General features: G+C 39.3%; 1 protein-coding gene across 3 annotated transcripts in view; it reads left to right on the top strand.

Moving 5' to 3' along the window:
- The window catches only part of SNAP25 (synaptosome associated protein 25), a 66,180-nt gene that overhangs the window by 45,060 nt on the left and 7,445 nt on the right, over positions 1 to 13,675 (top strand). For 2 of the 3 annotated variants that reach the window (XM_080407765.1, XM_080407764.1), the window contains 3 exons: positions 277 to 325; positions 9,059 to 9,176; positions 13,160 to 13,285. In XM_080407765.1, coding sequence (XP_080263891.1) covers positions 277 to 325; positions 9,059 to 9,176; positions 13,160 to 13,285 — 293 coding nt within the window. Of the gene's footprint in view, positions 1 to 276; positions 326 to 8,801; positions 8,920 to 9,058; positions 9,177 to 13,159; positions 13,286 to 13,675 lie in introns of all 3 variants that reach the window. The other variant, XM_080407766.1, reaches the window with a different exon arrangement.

The raw sequence follows: 13,675 nt of genomic DNA on the forward strand, positions 1-13,675 counted from the left end.
TCGTGTTTTCTGTGGCAGTTCAGTATCCCAGTGAATCCTGAAGGATTGATGGTACAATTGAGAGTACTTGGCTCCTTATACATTATCCAGGCACATAAGGTCTTTGGACTGTGCCACCAGCCCCTTATGACCTTGCCATTCCTTTCACTGTTTTTCTTTTGTCTTCCTATGTCCCGTACCTAGGGCTGAGTGTTCCCTCACTGATCGCTCTTTCTCTCTCTCTCTCTTTCTTCTCCCCGCCCCCCTCCTTACCTTGCTACCACTATTGGGATGTAGAGTAAAGATGCTGGTATCAGGACTTTGGTTATGTTGGATGAGCAAGGAGGTAAGTTCAGATTGCTTCAGTAAGGAAGTATAACCATTCTCAAAGTACTGTACTGACTGTGTGCAATCCTAAAAATGAGGGCCACAAAAGAGGTGTGGTTGTGCATGAGAACCCCAAAACCTCTTTGCCTTTAGCTTCATTGTCTGACAGAGGAATGTACAATAGCTGTGTAAGAGTCTGTACTACTTTTGATCTGTTTCCCGTTAATGTCAAAAAGAGCTGCAGGCTGAACTCATCCAAATCATCATTTTTTTCAGCAAGCTTTGGGTCAAGATCCAGCTGCATGATGAGAAGATTTGCCTACATAAGTGTAAAATCCAACATTATTTACGCAGGTGCTATGTAATTTTCTCACTTGTTTTAGCCACAAATGAAAGGCATGCAAGAAATACATCCCAAGAGAAGGCAAAACAGGCTTAGTTTGTGCAAAATTCAGTTGCTTTTTGAATAGAAATGTCAGTAAGGATAATGGGAATTTAAGATTAAAAGCTATGACATGATCAGCTCATTAGAATTGACCATATAGGATCTTTCAAGCCTAGACAAGTTCCTGTCTGTGGATGACAGTGACAAAGGCAGAGCTAGATATATCCAATACGTTCCAGGAAATTACATTTTTGCCCTTCATAATATTACAAAGAAGTATGGAGCTCCCCCTCTTCCCTGCCCCCCCTAAGCTAATAAGTCTTTGTTTGCTGCAGATCCACAGCATCAGCAAAATGGTGTCTCCGAAGAGGAGTTAAATCAACAGAGTCTTAATTTTTGCTACTCTATATCAAACCACTCCTCATAAAGTCCTTGTTATTATCTACTATGTGGCATGATACAAATCTGCATTAGGAAATGTTTTCTACAGAGGTAATGCTGTATTACTCATCAAGCCCAGGCAATTATTATAAGCAATGGTATGACATTGTTGGGAAATGGACTGAAGAACCTGACAGGCCCTTTTCATCCGTAATGTCTCTACCTCACTGGTGCTGAAATGAATGGAAAGTAGTAACAAGACCTAAACAGAAAGTATTTTCTCCTATTTGCTTTTTCTATGTACGTCTCATTCCTTCCCCCCCACCTCCCCCTTTAGGGAAAAGAATTTAATCTAACCAAATCTTGTCACATCAATTTATCTTGACAAGAAAAATATTACAGAGAATATTTGGTTGTCTTCAAATATATTTTTTTTCTGAACAGTAAAAGAACTATCACTGAATACAGAAAACCAGAAATTACTTATGTTGAAACAAATATGGCACCTGTCTAAATAATGTGTTTTGTTTCAGAAGTGAATTATACTGTTAACATAAATCAAAAATATTGTCAAAGAAAGTCCATAAATACCCAGTTGCGTCTTGCAATGTAATTCACAAGTAGATAAGCAGAAACTTTAGTGGTTCCGATAACTTCCCTTGTGTTTAGTCTTGGGAAAATATGTTTCTGTTCTTTAACTGCTCTTTTTCCACAGATTGCTAGTGGGTTTTATATTGTTTTTAACCCTGAATTTCATTTTTTATTTTGGAGTTCTACTATTGCTAAACCTCTCAATGCAAAAATTGTCCAACTAGCTCTCTAGTCGTGCTAGGAGGGACAGTCGTCTGTGTGAGCCAAGGAGCTGAGACTGGACCCACTGACCTCTCTGAAGTCCAGGGAACTCAGTATTAAACTCTTATTGACAGTGAAACCTGAGATGTATATTGTATGGCCAGAGATGGAGTTAGTCAATAATTACAGAGAAGAATCAGACAATTTGAGAGCCTCTTTAAATTGGTTATGGTCATGCTTTAAGTGGTTCAGCAAATTTAGCCTGTGACTATACAGTATGGGTTTCTCAAGGAAACAACAATGCTACAAACCGTGGGTATATTGTAACCATTGTACTACGCTAAATGTTTAATTAAGTTTTGTCCATTTTAGCCATATGTAGCTGTAATAATTCCTGATATTATTATTTTTTTAATTTTAGCAATAAAGGAATTATAGTATTGGGCAAAATACGCTAATGATGACTTTGAACCCTCTGTAATTAGTGCAATGTGTGCAACTGATGGGTGTCTCAGCAGATAATCAGATTAAGCAAATAATTTGTTAACACTGCCATGTGATCTCTTTTCAGCTGACTGCACAAGTCACTTAAGATTATTAGGTGTTAAAATATACAAAAAACATGACATTGATCTTTCCAGTGGGAGGCAAGCAGAATATCTAATCTCCACAGTTGCTTGAAGCTCTATTTCTAGGTTTCCTTACAAAATTGCTTGCTTTGAAGTCGAATAGACTTTACAAGGAAAATTTCTTTGATCCGATCTCAATCTAAATAATGCAAAGCAGAACTCATTTTCTGACATCAATAAGCAGAAGTCTTTGGGATCATAAACGGAAATAAGTCAATATAATTTTACAGTACTAGGTATTTATACGATAAAGCCAATGTGGCTAGCTCCTGTTGCCTGAATGTTTAGCGCAGCTGGCCACATAGCAGACCATAGAGTCTGTTATAACCCTTCACAAGAGCTTTCATTACTCCTGTTCCACAGAGAATAGGACTGCCATAAAAACTAGAGACCTCCTCTAGTGCCCTTTTAAGTCACTGGGAATTTGAATTGGCTTTTGGAGTACGCCCTTTGCAATACCAAGAGTTACTAATTTTTGAGCCAGATATTGTCACCCAAACCAGTTCAACACAGTTCTTCCCCTGGGGAGCCCACAGGAAAGAGCTAAGAGGTTAGATTCTCCTTGTTGAGATTTTTTTCCATCAGACTTTGCCAGACCCTATATGCATCCATAATGTTTACATTTCTTTAAATCTGGCCTTGAGTCCAGCTCCTTTAATTATTTAAATGTAAATATGTACATAACACTTTAAATTAAAATATTTGCTTTTCACACTAAAAATGTCATGCTACAAAAGATTATTGAGCAGTGGCAATAACTCTGCTTCATTAAATAGGTATTTGAAACATGCTGACTTAGAAAAATACCAATACTTGGATGTATGTTGGTTAAAAGCAGACTGCAGAAATTAAACTGATAGTACCAAGTAGGAACATGAAGATAAACCTGAACTGCTGATATAGGAGGGGTCTCAGAGTGGTAGCTCTCTTCCTCCAAAGGAAACTCCCATCACATGGGAGTGTTAGCAGGCAGAGAAATTTGGGCCTTGAAGGACATTTTTTTGTCTGATGATGTCCTCATGCAGCTTATTACAAAAGAATGTTGTGTTTGTATTCCAAACAGGGTGGAGGAGAGAAACTTTTCCAATAATAACAGTAGCAGCACAGCCATTTTTCATCTAAAACAAGATACAGGAATAGCCACAACTTTGATAAGCCACAAAGAAAATGTCAATGAAACTGAATTTTTCTCCCTGCACCATGGCAACAACAAATGCACAACCCGCAATACCAGCAAACATAGGGAGCAGTTTAATCTACCCAGTTGATCTGCACTCTAGATCAAATTGAAGTATGGAGATAAAACTTGGAATAACTGGGCAACTCCACAAGCAAAAGTGTTGTCACCATGTGATGGTACCCATGCTAGCTGACTTCTGCTGTTTTGCAGGAGTTGTGAGTTTTACGGTTTTGTATGAGTTATGGCTGATCTGCTTCTATGGCACTGGAGAAACAACTGCAGTAAATACAAAGATAATTACCATTCCTTTCCCTCAGAGAGCAAAATCATGGCCCCTTGCACAGGCCCCTTCTCCGGCTTATCTCCTATTCAACAGCTACCACGAAAATTGATAGACAGCCAGATGCTAAAAGCAGAGTTGCTAGAGGTGCTCCAAAAACACCTATAAGCTGAGCTGATCACAGTCAGAAATGGTTTGCTAATTAGTGGGGAAAAAAAAAAAGGTACCTATCAACTATTCCAGGTTCTACAGGGAAAATAGTATTAATTATGTTCAAAATGTAGTGCAGAACAAAAGACAAATGAACCCCCCACAAAAGGAGGTTGTGCCTTGTCTACTGTTATTTTTAGCCCAGCTACATATGGGCTCACAAGCACTCCCCGCCAGCTTTCTTCCATTTGTACCTGGGCTCAGCAATCCCTTCCACAGTGAAGCGAGGTCAAGACTCAGGATTTCTGAAAAGGCTGTGCTAGAAATGTACTGTGCTCCAATATGATTCTCCTTTATGGAAAATGGGATCATGGAGTACCATCGCAAATAGTTAATCTTTTGACTCTCTTTCAAATTCAGCCCTCTTGTATGCAATTACGATTACAATGTGTTCTTAGGTGTCCTTTTTTTTTTTTTTTCTTCTCTAATTAAAATTGTCCTTCGTGGAAATTGCTTCATTGCACAATACTCCAGGCCAAGGAGCCAGTTCCCTTCTCCACAGGCATTTAACTGACATTCAAGCACAGGACTCAGATCCCAGACACTAGTCAAGAAACTTTTGTTATAAATTACAGATGGAGCTGCAAAGGTGGAGCAACACCACACTTGCCCTGTCCTGGTCCTGCATTCAATGCTGTGCAAGATGCTTTTGCAGCTGTTTTTGCTTGAGACACCACAAGAGCAGCTGAGGGATGTCCTTGCTACAGCTTTCCTCTCCCAGCCACTTCCTCAGATCAGTCACAGAGTGGGGATTTGCCAGGCTGGATGTTATGGAAGATCCTGGCAAAGACCCACTGGCAAGGGGCTACAATGCTACAGTATAACTAACAGGACTAGCTTATGGTCCCTCAGTTGCCTATAGTTTTAGCACAGAAGTAATTCATAAGTATAACTATACAGGTAAAAAAATAATTCTTGTTTGTATCCTAAGACATGCCATTAGTTTGCTGTAAGATCTGGAAGAAGATATATGGCCACTACATTTGAATCAACGTGACATTCTCAGACAAAAAAGGGTATCAATATGCCAAAAGGCCTAATAATTAGCAGAGCTTCCAGGGAAAAAAAAACAAAAAACAAAACAAAAAAAAAACCAAAAAAAAAAAAAAAAAAAAAAAGAAGGAAATCTCAATAAAACATACCACTGGTGGTTGTCTGCTTCCACACAACACTAATTCTCTTATGTATCGTATATAAGATATAAACATATATATAGATGTAGTATATTCAAACCATACTGCAACAAACTATCAAAAGATGTTTAAACTCTGACCTTGAAGTGCTTCTCTAAATGAGGCATAAAAAACATGATCTTTTCTAGGTGTGAATTTTCACAGGTTCATGGCAGTATATGCTCGCAGACTGTCTTCCCTAAAACTTTTAGTAAAATACAAAATTTGGAATAGGAAAGATCGATGAAAACAGACATTAAATTAACCTTCTGATAGCCATCTGATTTCTTACTGGCAGTGATTAATTCTGGGCCAGATTTTAATATCAGTTATACCAAAACAAATCCAGAATGACCCCATTAAGTCAATTCCTCTATAATATTTATGCCTCAATAATTGTGGTTAGACTTATAAATCTATTTCCGTGCCGGTGGGACCAGATCTTTGACAGGTATAAATTGGTGTTGCCGATGAAGCCAGCATAACTACACCAATTTAAACCAGTTAACAATCCAGCCCATGACATTAACTACTAGTAAATGGTTTCAGGACCAGCAGCCAGCTGTCCAGACTTCTGGACTACAAATATGACATAGGCTTTTTACACTGATGAGGTTTCCTTTAATGGAAGATAAATTAGTTGTGGGTTGCTTTTCTATTCAGAAATAGCATAGGCATCACACACAAATCCTGAAGCGGATAAATTAAGTCAGGTTCCTGGAGAGAGCTATAATTTAAATGAAACTCTTTGAGTCATGTCAAATATACTCTTCAATTAGCATTCATCTATTCAGACAGAATAGGAAACAGGTAAGGAAAGTTCAAAAGGCCCTACTACATGCTTGGCTCCAGAGAATGTGCATCTAAGCAAGGAAACATGCTTAGACTGAAAGCCATCAATGGTATCCAATCTAGGACTGATCCCTGCAGTCTTACCTGGCATTTTCTACTGGCCAGCCAAGATAGAGAAATACTAGCTGCAAAATCAGTGGAAGAAAAGTCAGTACCTCTTGTCCCTCCCAGTGCCAAAATACATGTGGAAATAGCCTTAACTGACAGCCCTGAAAACCAGCTGGGCTCTGCTCTGCCAACATGGCTCTCACAAGAAGATGGTGGGAATCTATGACAGAAATTTAGCAGTTGCCATCATGCTGCATGAACCAGCATAAAAACCAACTCACACTCCCACAGCTGCTTCCCAGAGCAAGAGCACGTGCCCAATTACACAGGAGCAGGCACTCCTGAGTTAGTGAGGAGCAGGAGCATTTAGAGAAGTATCACCTTCTACCACATGCTCACATTTCTGATGATATTGGCAACTGAGGCTACAAACATGAACCAAAGCTTCTACTAAAGCCTCCCAACTGAAATGTAAAATCACAACGTGCATTAAACCAATCCAACATTGTATTTCAGTTTCTTGGCTCAGCAGTATAACTGGCAGAACTCGTGGAGCGTCTCTCAGGTTTCCTTATTAGTTTCTCAATCCTTTGCTCACATCATATGTGCCCCTTGTAAAGGACAGTACCAAGTAACTCTGATCCTCTAAATGTATCAAAAACTCCTGTGGTATCAGGAGGCAGGCACATCCAGCTGAGGAGAATGAGAACTGACAGCTGAAAAGCAGATGAATCTCGCAATACTGACATGGTAGCTCTCCTCAAAGCCCAGCCTCATGCAAGAATTAAACAAAGAGCACAAGTTCAATATTTGAATTATTTCAGCTTGAATAATTTAGGCCAGGATTTTCACAGCCCTCTAGGGGTGAGATGTCCATTTCCCATTAAAATTAATTTTGTTTAATTAATTTTAATAGGAATTTGGTATCCAAATTCCCCAGAAAGCTTTGAAAATCTAAATTTCAATTGTTATTAGAAACCCAAGTAAGAAAGTAGGCCTATTCATGTTTCCAAATTAGTCAAGAGGAGTTTTATACTGACGTCAATATGCACATGATTTTTTTTTCTAAAACGCTTTTTTTTTTTCTTCTTCTGGATAAGACTCAGTCAACATCAGAGATGACATTAAATGCCTCCTATAACCAGTGCTCTCTTAGGTCCTTTCGTTAGGTCTAATTCTGTGATTGTATATTTTCTATTCAATACAGGGAATAGGGGTGTATTTGGTTTTTACTGGGATTGCTTTACTTTGCCTCTTTAGGAACAGTTACCAATTTTAATGGATTGAAATGAATGAATTGAATTGAAATGAAATGAATTTTAATGAACTGAAATACACTCGGAGTAATTTTCTCATCCTGTGTAATACTTATTTGGGTATATCCTTCCTGAAACAAATGGTGAGGCTTTCCACCCCTGTAAAATGCTGTTGCTACCGCTGACTCCACATAAGACTCCTGACCCCACTGGATCTATATTAATTTACATCAGAGGAGGATCCATTCCTACAATTTTACATTGTGGCATTTTGTTCTTCTAGGCCATTTTCCCCAGCTTTAATAGTGAGGAAATTAACACATCAAATTATTCTGAACTACCAAGTCAGTAGAAAACCCTACATCATTGTCAGCCTTAGGTGGAAATAAGCCAAATTCTATTTGATGCCAGTGGAGAGACAGTGTCTCTATATGGCTGGTTACTGGGCTTGGTGCTTCATAACTTGCCCTGGAGCAAAGCAGAAGTGACCCCACTGAAGACTTGAGTCTTCACCCAATGCTTGTTTTTGTAAGATCCCTTGGGGACAGAGGCAAAAACCGTCACAGCCAGTGGTCCTCTTTCACTGAGCATCAGGCTCCTGGAGTGGTTGCAATTGCTCTGTGTTCACTGGGGTTACTCCTGATCTTCAGCATCCATACCAGAAAAAAAAACAGCCCTGAAGCCATACTCGGATTAGAGATTAATATCCAATGCAAATCAAAGTGGCAGGTCTCAGTTTCCTCAGCCTCTGGAAAAACAAGTACTTGGACACGGATCTTAACAGCTCGCTCCATCTCTGGTACTGTTACTACCAGCTCTCTCACTCACTAATCAAAGCAATCATGCTGCCCCAAACCACCTAATTCCAAGGCATTTGTAAGCATAAGTAACTGAAGTATTTTCCATGGAAGGACACCTTTTCTCTTGTATTAACATACATAAATGCAAAATAATAACACTATCTTTCTTTCTCTTGGATGTCATTGGTGTCTTAGTAAGTGGATGTATTGTATTATGTTTCTGGACCTTGAACTTTATAACCCTTCCTTTCTACATCATTACATCTTGTTTTAATTAATATATTTCAAACAAACTCCTCCTTTGTTTTGCTCTTCCCATATTAGTAAAAAAACATCTTTGGCATCCATTGCAGCATACATCCTTTCAGCAATGCATCACCTCAGATTAATGCATTGTAATGTCATTATTAATTCAGTTCTACATGGTCATTTTTCATGTTCTGTTGAAGACAAAAGCAAACAAACAAAAATACAATTCATTCCACACTGTCATCCCTTTGTCCTGACCAGAACAACTCGATCGTGTTGAAGAAGGCATGAACCATATCAACCAAGACATGAAGGAGGCCGAGAAAAATTTAAAAGATTTAGGGAAATGCTGTGGCCTTTTCATATGTCCTTGTAACAAGTAGGTACTGGGTACCGGCTCTGCTATGTGGTGTCCAGTTTTTTTTGTCACAGTGAATGTCTGAAGTTTTTGTCTTTTTTTTCTTTGTCCTTTTCCATCTGCTTCATTCTGTGGGGATAAAATACTTGTGTTTAATCAGAACAACTGGAACGCATCGAAGAGGGAATGGACCAAATCAATAAGGACATGAAAGAAGCAGAAAAGAATTTGACGGACCTAGGAAAATTCTGTGGTCTTTGTGTCTGTCCATGTAACAAGTAGGTGCTGCCTGCCTCATCTCTTTGAGCACTTAAGGCTGATCCCAAAGGCCTTGTGAAGCTCATCCTTGCTAGGCACATGGACAGGATGAGCATGTGGCATGCAGAAAGAACGATTCTGGTTCAAATGCATTCATCTCATAGCATAGACAACTGACTGGGAATTACTGTAGTTGCATTAAAATCAGGCATACTGCAGTGAAAGCTTCACTGTTGACACCTTTTAATGGTAAAAGTTTCAACATTTTACACAAAGTGTACTGAGTGGTTCCATTTTCCAGCAAACAAAAACACTGGGGCTACCTTATTCCTGGAGAGCCTAAATTTTGAAACATATATTTACATACAAGTTTAATGAGAAAAAAAAACCAACCAAACAACCAAAAAAACAGCTGAAAAAATTCAGAAGAGGTTGTAATAAACATTACTCAAAATTCTGGATGAAAATCGCATGTTTTTTCATTGTTCAACCGAAATAGCCCTTGATGAGCTCTTGGAAGAGACATGATGTTTCACAATTGGAACACAACTTGAAATGGTTTTCATCCTGCCATAGGCAACAAATTTGAGAAATCCTGAACATGCCAAATTTCTCTCATTTGGGTAGCACGTACACTAAACAGAAATGTTGAAATGCATCGAATTTGCTTGCATGCCATCAGACTTGAGCGAAATTGTCCTCCCAGTAATGCAAAGCTTGTTTTAAATGCCAAATGAAAATGTGATGTGCGGTTATGTGGGTGTAGGAAATTGGGGACAAAGTGGACCAACCAGAAGTCCTTGAGGAATAGCAAATCCAGCACACAGTGAGTAGGCATGCAACCAGGCTACAGTGAAAACACTCATAAATGGTTGGCCAGAGACTGGGCAGGAAACAAAGCAGAGTGCAGTTGTTCGGTAGTATTGTGCTCCCTTAGTGAGTGGCACAGATATTTAGTTCACTGCCAGGGCTCGATCCTACCGTGATTATCAAGACCAAAGGGAAGACAGCTGTCATAGAGGTCAGTGGATATTTTGTCAAAAATCAACACAGTAGGACTGGGTTTCTGCCTTATCAGTCACCATTTATTTTGAAGTTAATTCCCTTGGGACACAATACAGATACAACCTTAGATTAAAAAAAAAAAATAAATTAATTTTGCTCCTGTACCAAGCCACAAATACTTTGCTGGGGTAAACATTTTGCCTAGAATATGAGTACTATTGCCTTGGTATGCACAATGGGAGAGAGGCAAGGAGGAATAGAAAGAGCTACACACACACACAGAGCCTTAGACAGTGGGACTACCTGCAACTGATATCAGCTGTGCTACAGGCTTTAGCCCTGCTGTCCTGCACCAGAGAACCCAGTGCAGAAGAGCTGCAGGCACAAGAGCATGCAGCAGAAACTTCACATCTCCCACACTCCAGAAGCTGTTGCAGGGTAAAAAGGAACACTGTTCTGGCTTGCTCTTCCTGGAGAAATCTGGCATAATGCCTACATCAAAAGTTCACCCTCAAAATACAAAAGATTCCTATGTATTTTGCAGGAATTGTCATTTTTTAGAGCAGCTTTAATATTCCGTACTGTAGGAAAGGCTGCTCAGAACTGACAGCCAGACCTGTGGCATGTATGGGGCTAGCACCTGACATGTAGCCTTAAAACATTTACCACTTCACTGTGATTGCAGTATCATGAAATCAATAGATGCAAGAACAGAAAGATATTGCATGCATTTGATGTGGGGGACATTAATTTTTAGAGGTGTCTCTTTCCTGCTTTGAAGCAGTATTTTGACCTTTGCAGTCTGTAGCCAGATTTCATAAACCAGCACTGCTAATCAGTCAGTGTGTTCAGTAACAGAGAATGAATGAACAATGCTTTTTGAGACTGTTCCTTGAATCACTATGCCAGGACTCAAGAAAGGAGAGAAATCCATACAGTTCTGGGCATCAGTATCACCGTGATCCCCTAATGCTCTTCTGGCTGGTGGTAGATTAATGGCATATATTGAAAAAAAGATTGACCATTTCACACATAACTATACTTTGATTTACAGAGCAAATAGAACTCTGTAAGCCTTACCAAAATGTAAGGCTTGATCCTACATTCTTAGGAGATTGAAAATGCCCATGGGATGAGACTTGGACCAGACTGCAATTGCTATTGACCATGAGGAGACCCAGACTCCATCTGTTGACTTTAATGGGAAGTCCACAAAAAAATGGAGATCAAGTTCTGGGTGTGTAAAGTCATTCATCTCAAAAACAGAGACTGACTCTCTCAAAGTTGCACAGGCCTAAAGAACAGGCAGAAACCTGTAAATGTATGTGCAACGAGAATTACTTCCACTCATTTTTAGAAATGCCAAAGCTGATGTATAGTTTCAGAGAACTAAGAACAAACAAGCCAACCATCATCTTTTTAAGTCTTCACAAAGTTTAAAAGAAATAAGCAACAAAATAGATGAGTAAGAAAGATCCTCTTTTCACCTACATTTTAATTGTATATTGGAGCATACAACACATCTTCAGGCTCAACAGAAGCTGAGCTGCTTCAAAGGGCATGGAGAGAACATAACAGCAGAGGATTATGGGTTTGTTGTGTCCATTCCCAAATCCCCCAGAAGCACATTCAGTTTATCCCCATAAATCCAAGCCACAGGGCTGTTTATACGACTGACTGGAGCTGACCAAAGAACAGGGAAACCATGGAGATTTGCAGTTCCCAACAGGTTTGTTGGAAACTGCTCCATTTCCAGAATAAAATCAAGAACTTACACCTACAGACCCCAAACATTCACACTCTCCTATTAAAGTGTTCCATTTCATCTGACAACCCAAATGACAGCAACCCTAAATATGTTGCACATGCTAATCTGCCACTGAAGGTATGCCTGGATTTTAATTTTCTATCCATGGCAGCTCAGTCAAAAATGGCTCTCTGAAAGCTAATGTAACTGTCATAACCAACAACTATAACAAGTTGCTAGGCTATTTTTAAGTCCTGTGGTTTAAAACTCCTGAAGGAAGTGATGATCCATTTTTGCCTGTGTCTTGCTTATTGTGAAGGCTGTTACCGCTGATGCATTAAGAGTATGATGAACTATTGGGGCAACTGTGCTTAGTGAGAATGCTTCACTTCTTATTCATGCCTGTAGCTGGTGCATGAAGAAAAATGTAGAAAAATTTCCCTTTCTGATGCTAGATTGCTCGTATCTTTTCTTTTCTCCTGCACTCATTTCACTTCTGCCTATTTTACTTTTTGTCTCTGTGGACAAAGGTTTGTACATCAACTGTCGATGTATGATTACTATTTTCAAGTACCGATATATTATTTGAAAAATCTAATGAACCCTATGAATTTTATGATAAAATCATCCCAAATCACCTTGGGAAAGGTTAGTGGCTTTAAATGCCTGTTATGCCACATACATGTTAAAAAAAAATCAACAGGAGCCCAATCTTCTGCATGGTAAAATGTTAAAATCTAGCCAAATCCATTTTTCTCTAGGAGGGTGTGTTGCTGTGATGTGATGTACACACTATACTTGGCAGTTCTGTTTTTATGTCTGTCTGCCAGTACGTTCTCTGTGTTTGATGTCAAAATGTATGTGTCACTGAAATGAAACAATGTTTTCTACTTATCTGTATTTCTTCTCTTCTTTTTTCTTTTTCTTTTTTATTTTATTTTTTTTTTAATCTTCTTTCTGGAAACTAAGTCAACATCCAAAAACCTGTGTGCGGTGTTGTAGACTTGACAACTGCAATTCATCCTATTGGAGACAAAACTTCTGACCATCACAGTTGTTGTGGCAGTAAAGTAAAAAAAACAAAACCCAAACCCCTCCTTTTATCCAGGGTTATGATATATCGGTATACAATCAATGACCCTCTTATCTGAAAATTCATTTGCTTGATTCAGCTTTTAGCTTGGAGAAGTAAAGTTTCGTGTTTGTCCTTGTCCACTTGATGCTCTGTTACTCATCATCTTTTTTGCATAGGCTTAAATCAAGTGATGCTTACAAAAAAGCCTGGGGCAATAATCAGGACGGTGTTGTAGCCAGCCAGCCTGCACGTGTCGTAGATGAACGGGAGCAGATGGCCATCAGTGGTGGCTTTATCCGCAGGTGAGCCTTTTATCTACTGTTTTCTCTCTTTCTCCTGGTCACTGATATATTTAGATTTCTTCCATATGGTCATGAGTTCTGTGACGCTCATTAACTCCTTCAGTGGTGCTGAGTAATGCAGTGGAGCCAGTGTTTTTCACGAAGTGGTTTGTGCTCAGATTCAGGTTGTCAGTGATTAAGACAGGCACTAAAGGCTTACCGTATCCACTGACTTCCCTGGCCCTGTGGGTGCTTCCCTGAGCTACTGCAAAGGATGGTTACGTGGCTGGAAATCCTGGAAGAAAGGGTCTTAGCTCTGAGAATGAGAAGATGCTTGAAAACCTTGCCTTAAACCTTCCTCCTTGAGACTGACCAGATTTGGGCAATAATAAAATAGAAATAGTATCCGTT

Source organism: Falco punctatus, assembly GCF_963210335.1.
Source record: "Falco punctatus genome assembly, chromosome: 12".
Lineage (NCBI taxonomy): Eukaryota > Metazoa > Chordata > Aves > Falconiformes > Falconidae > Falco > Falco punctatus.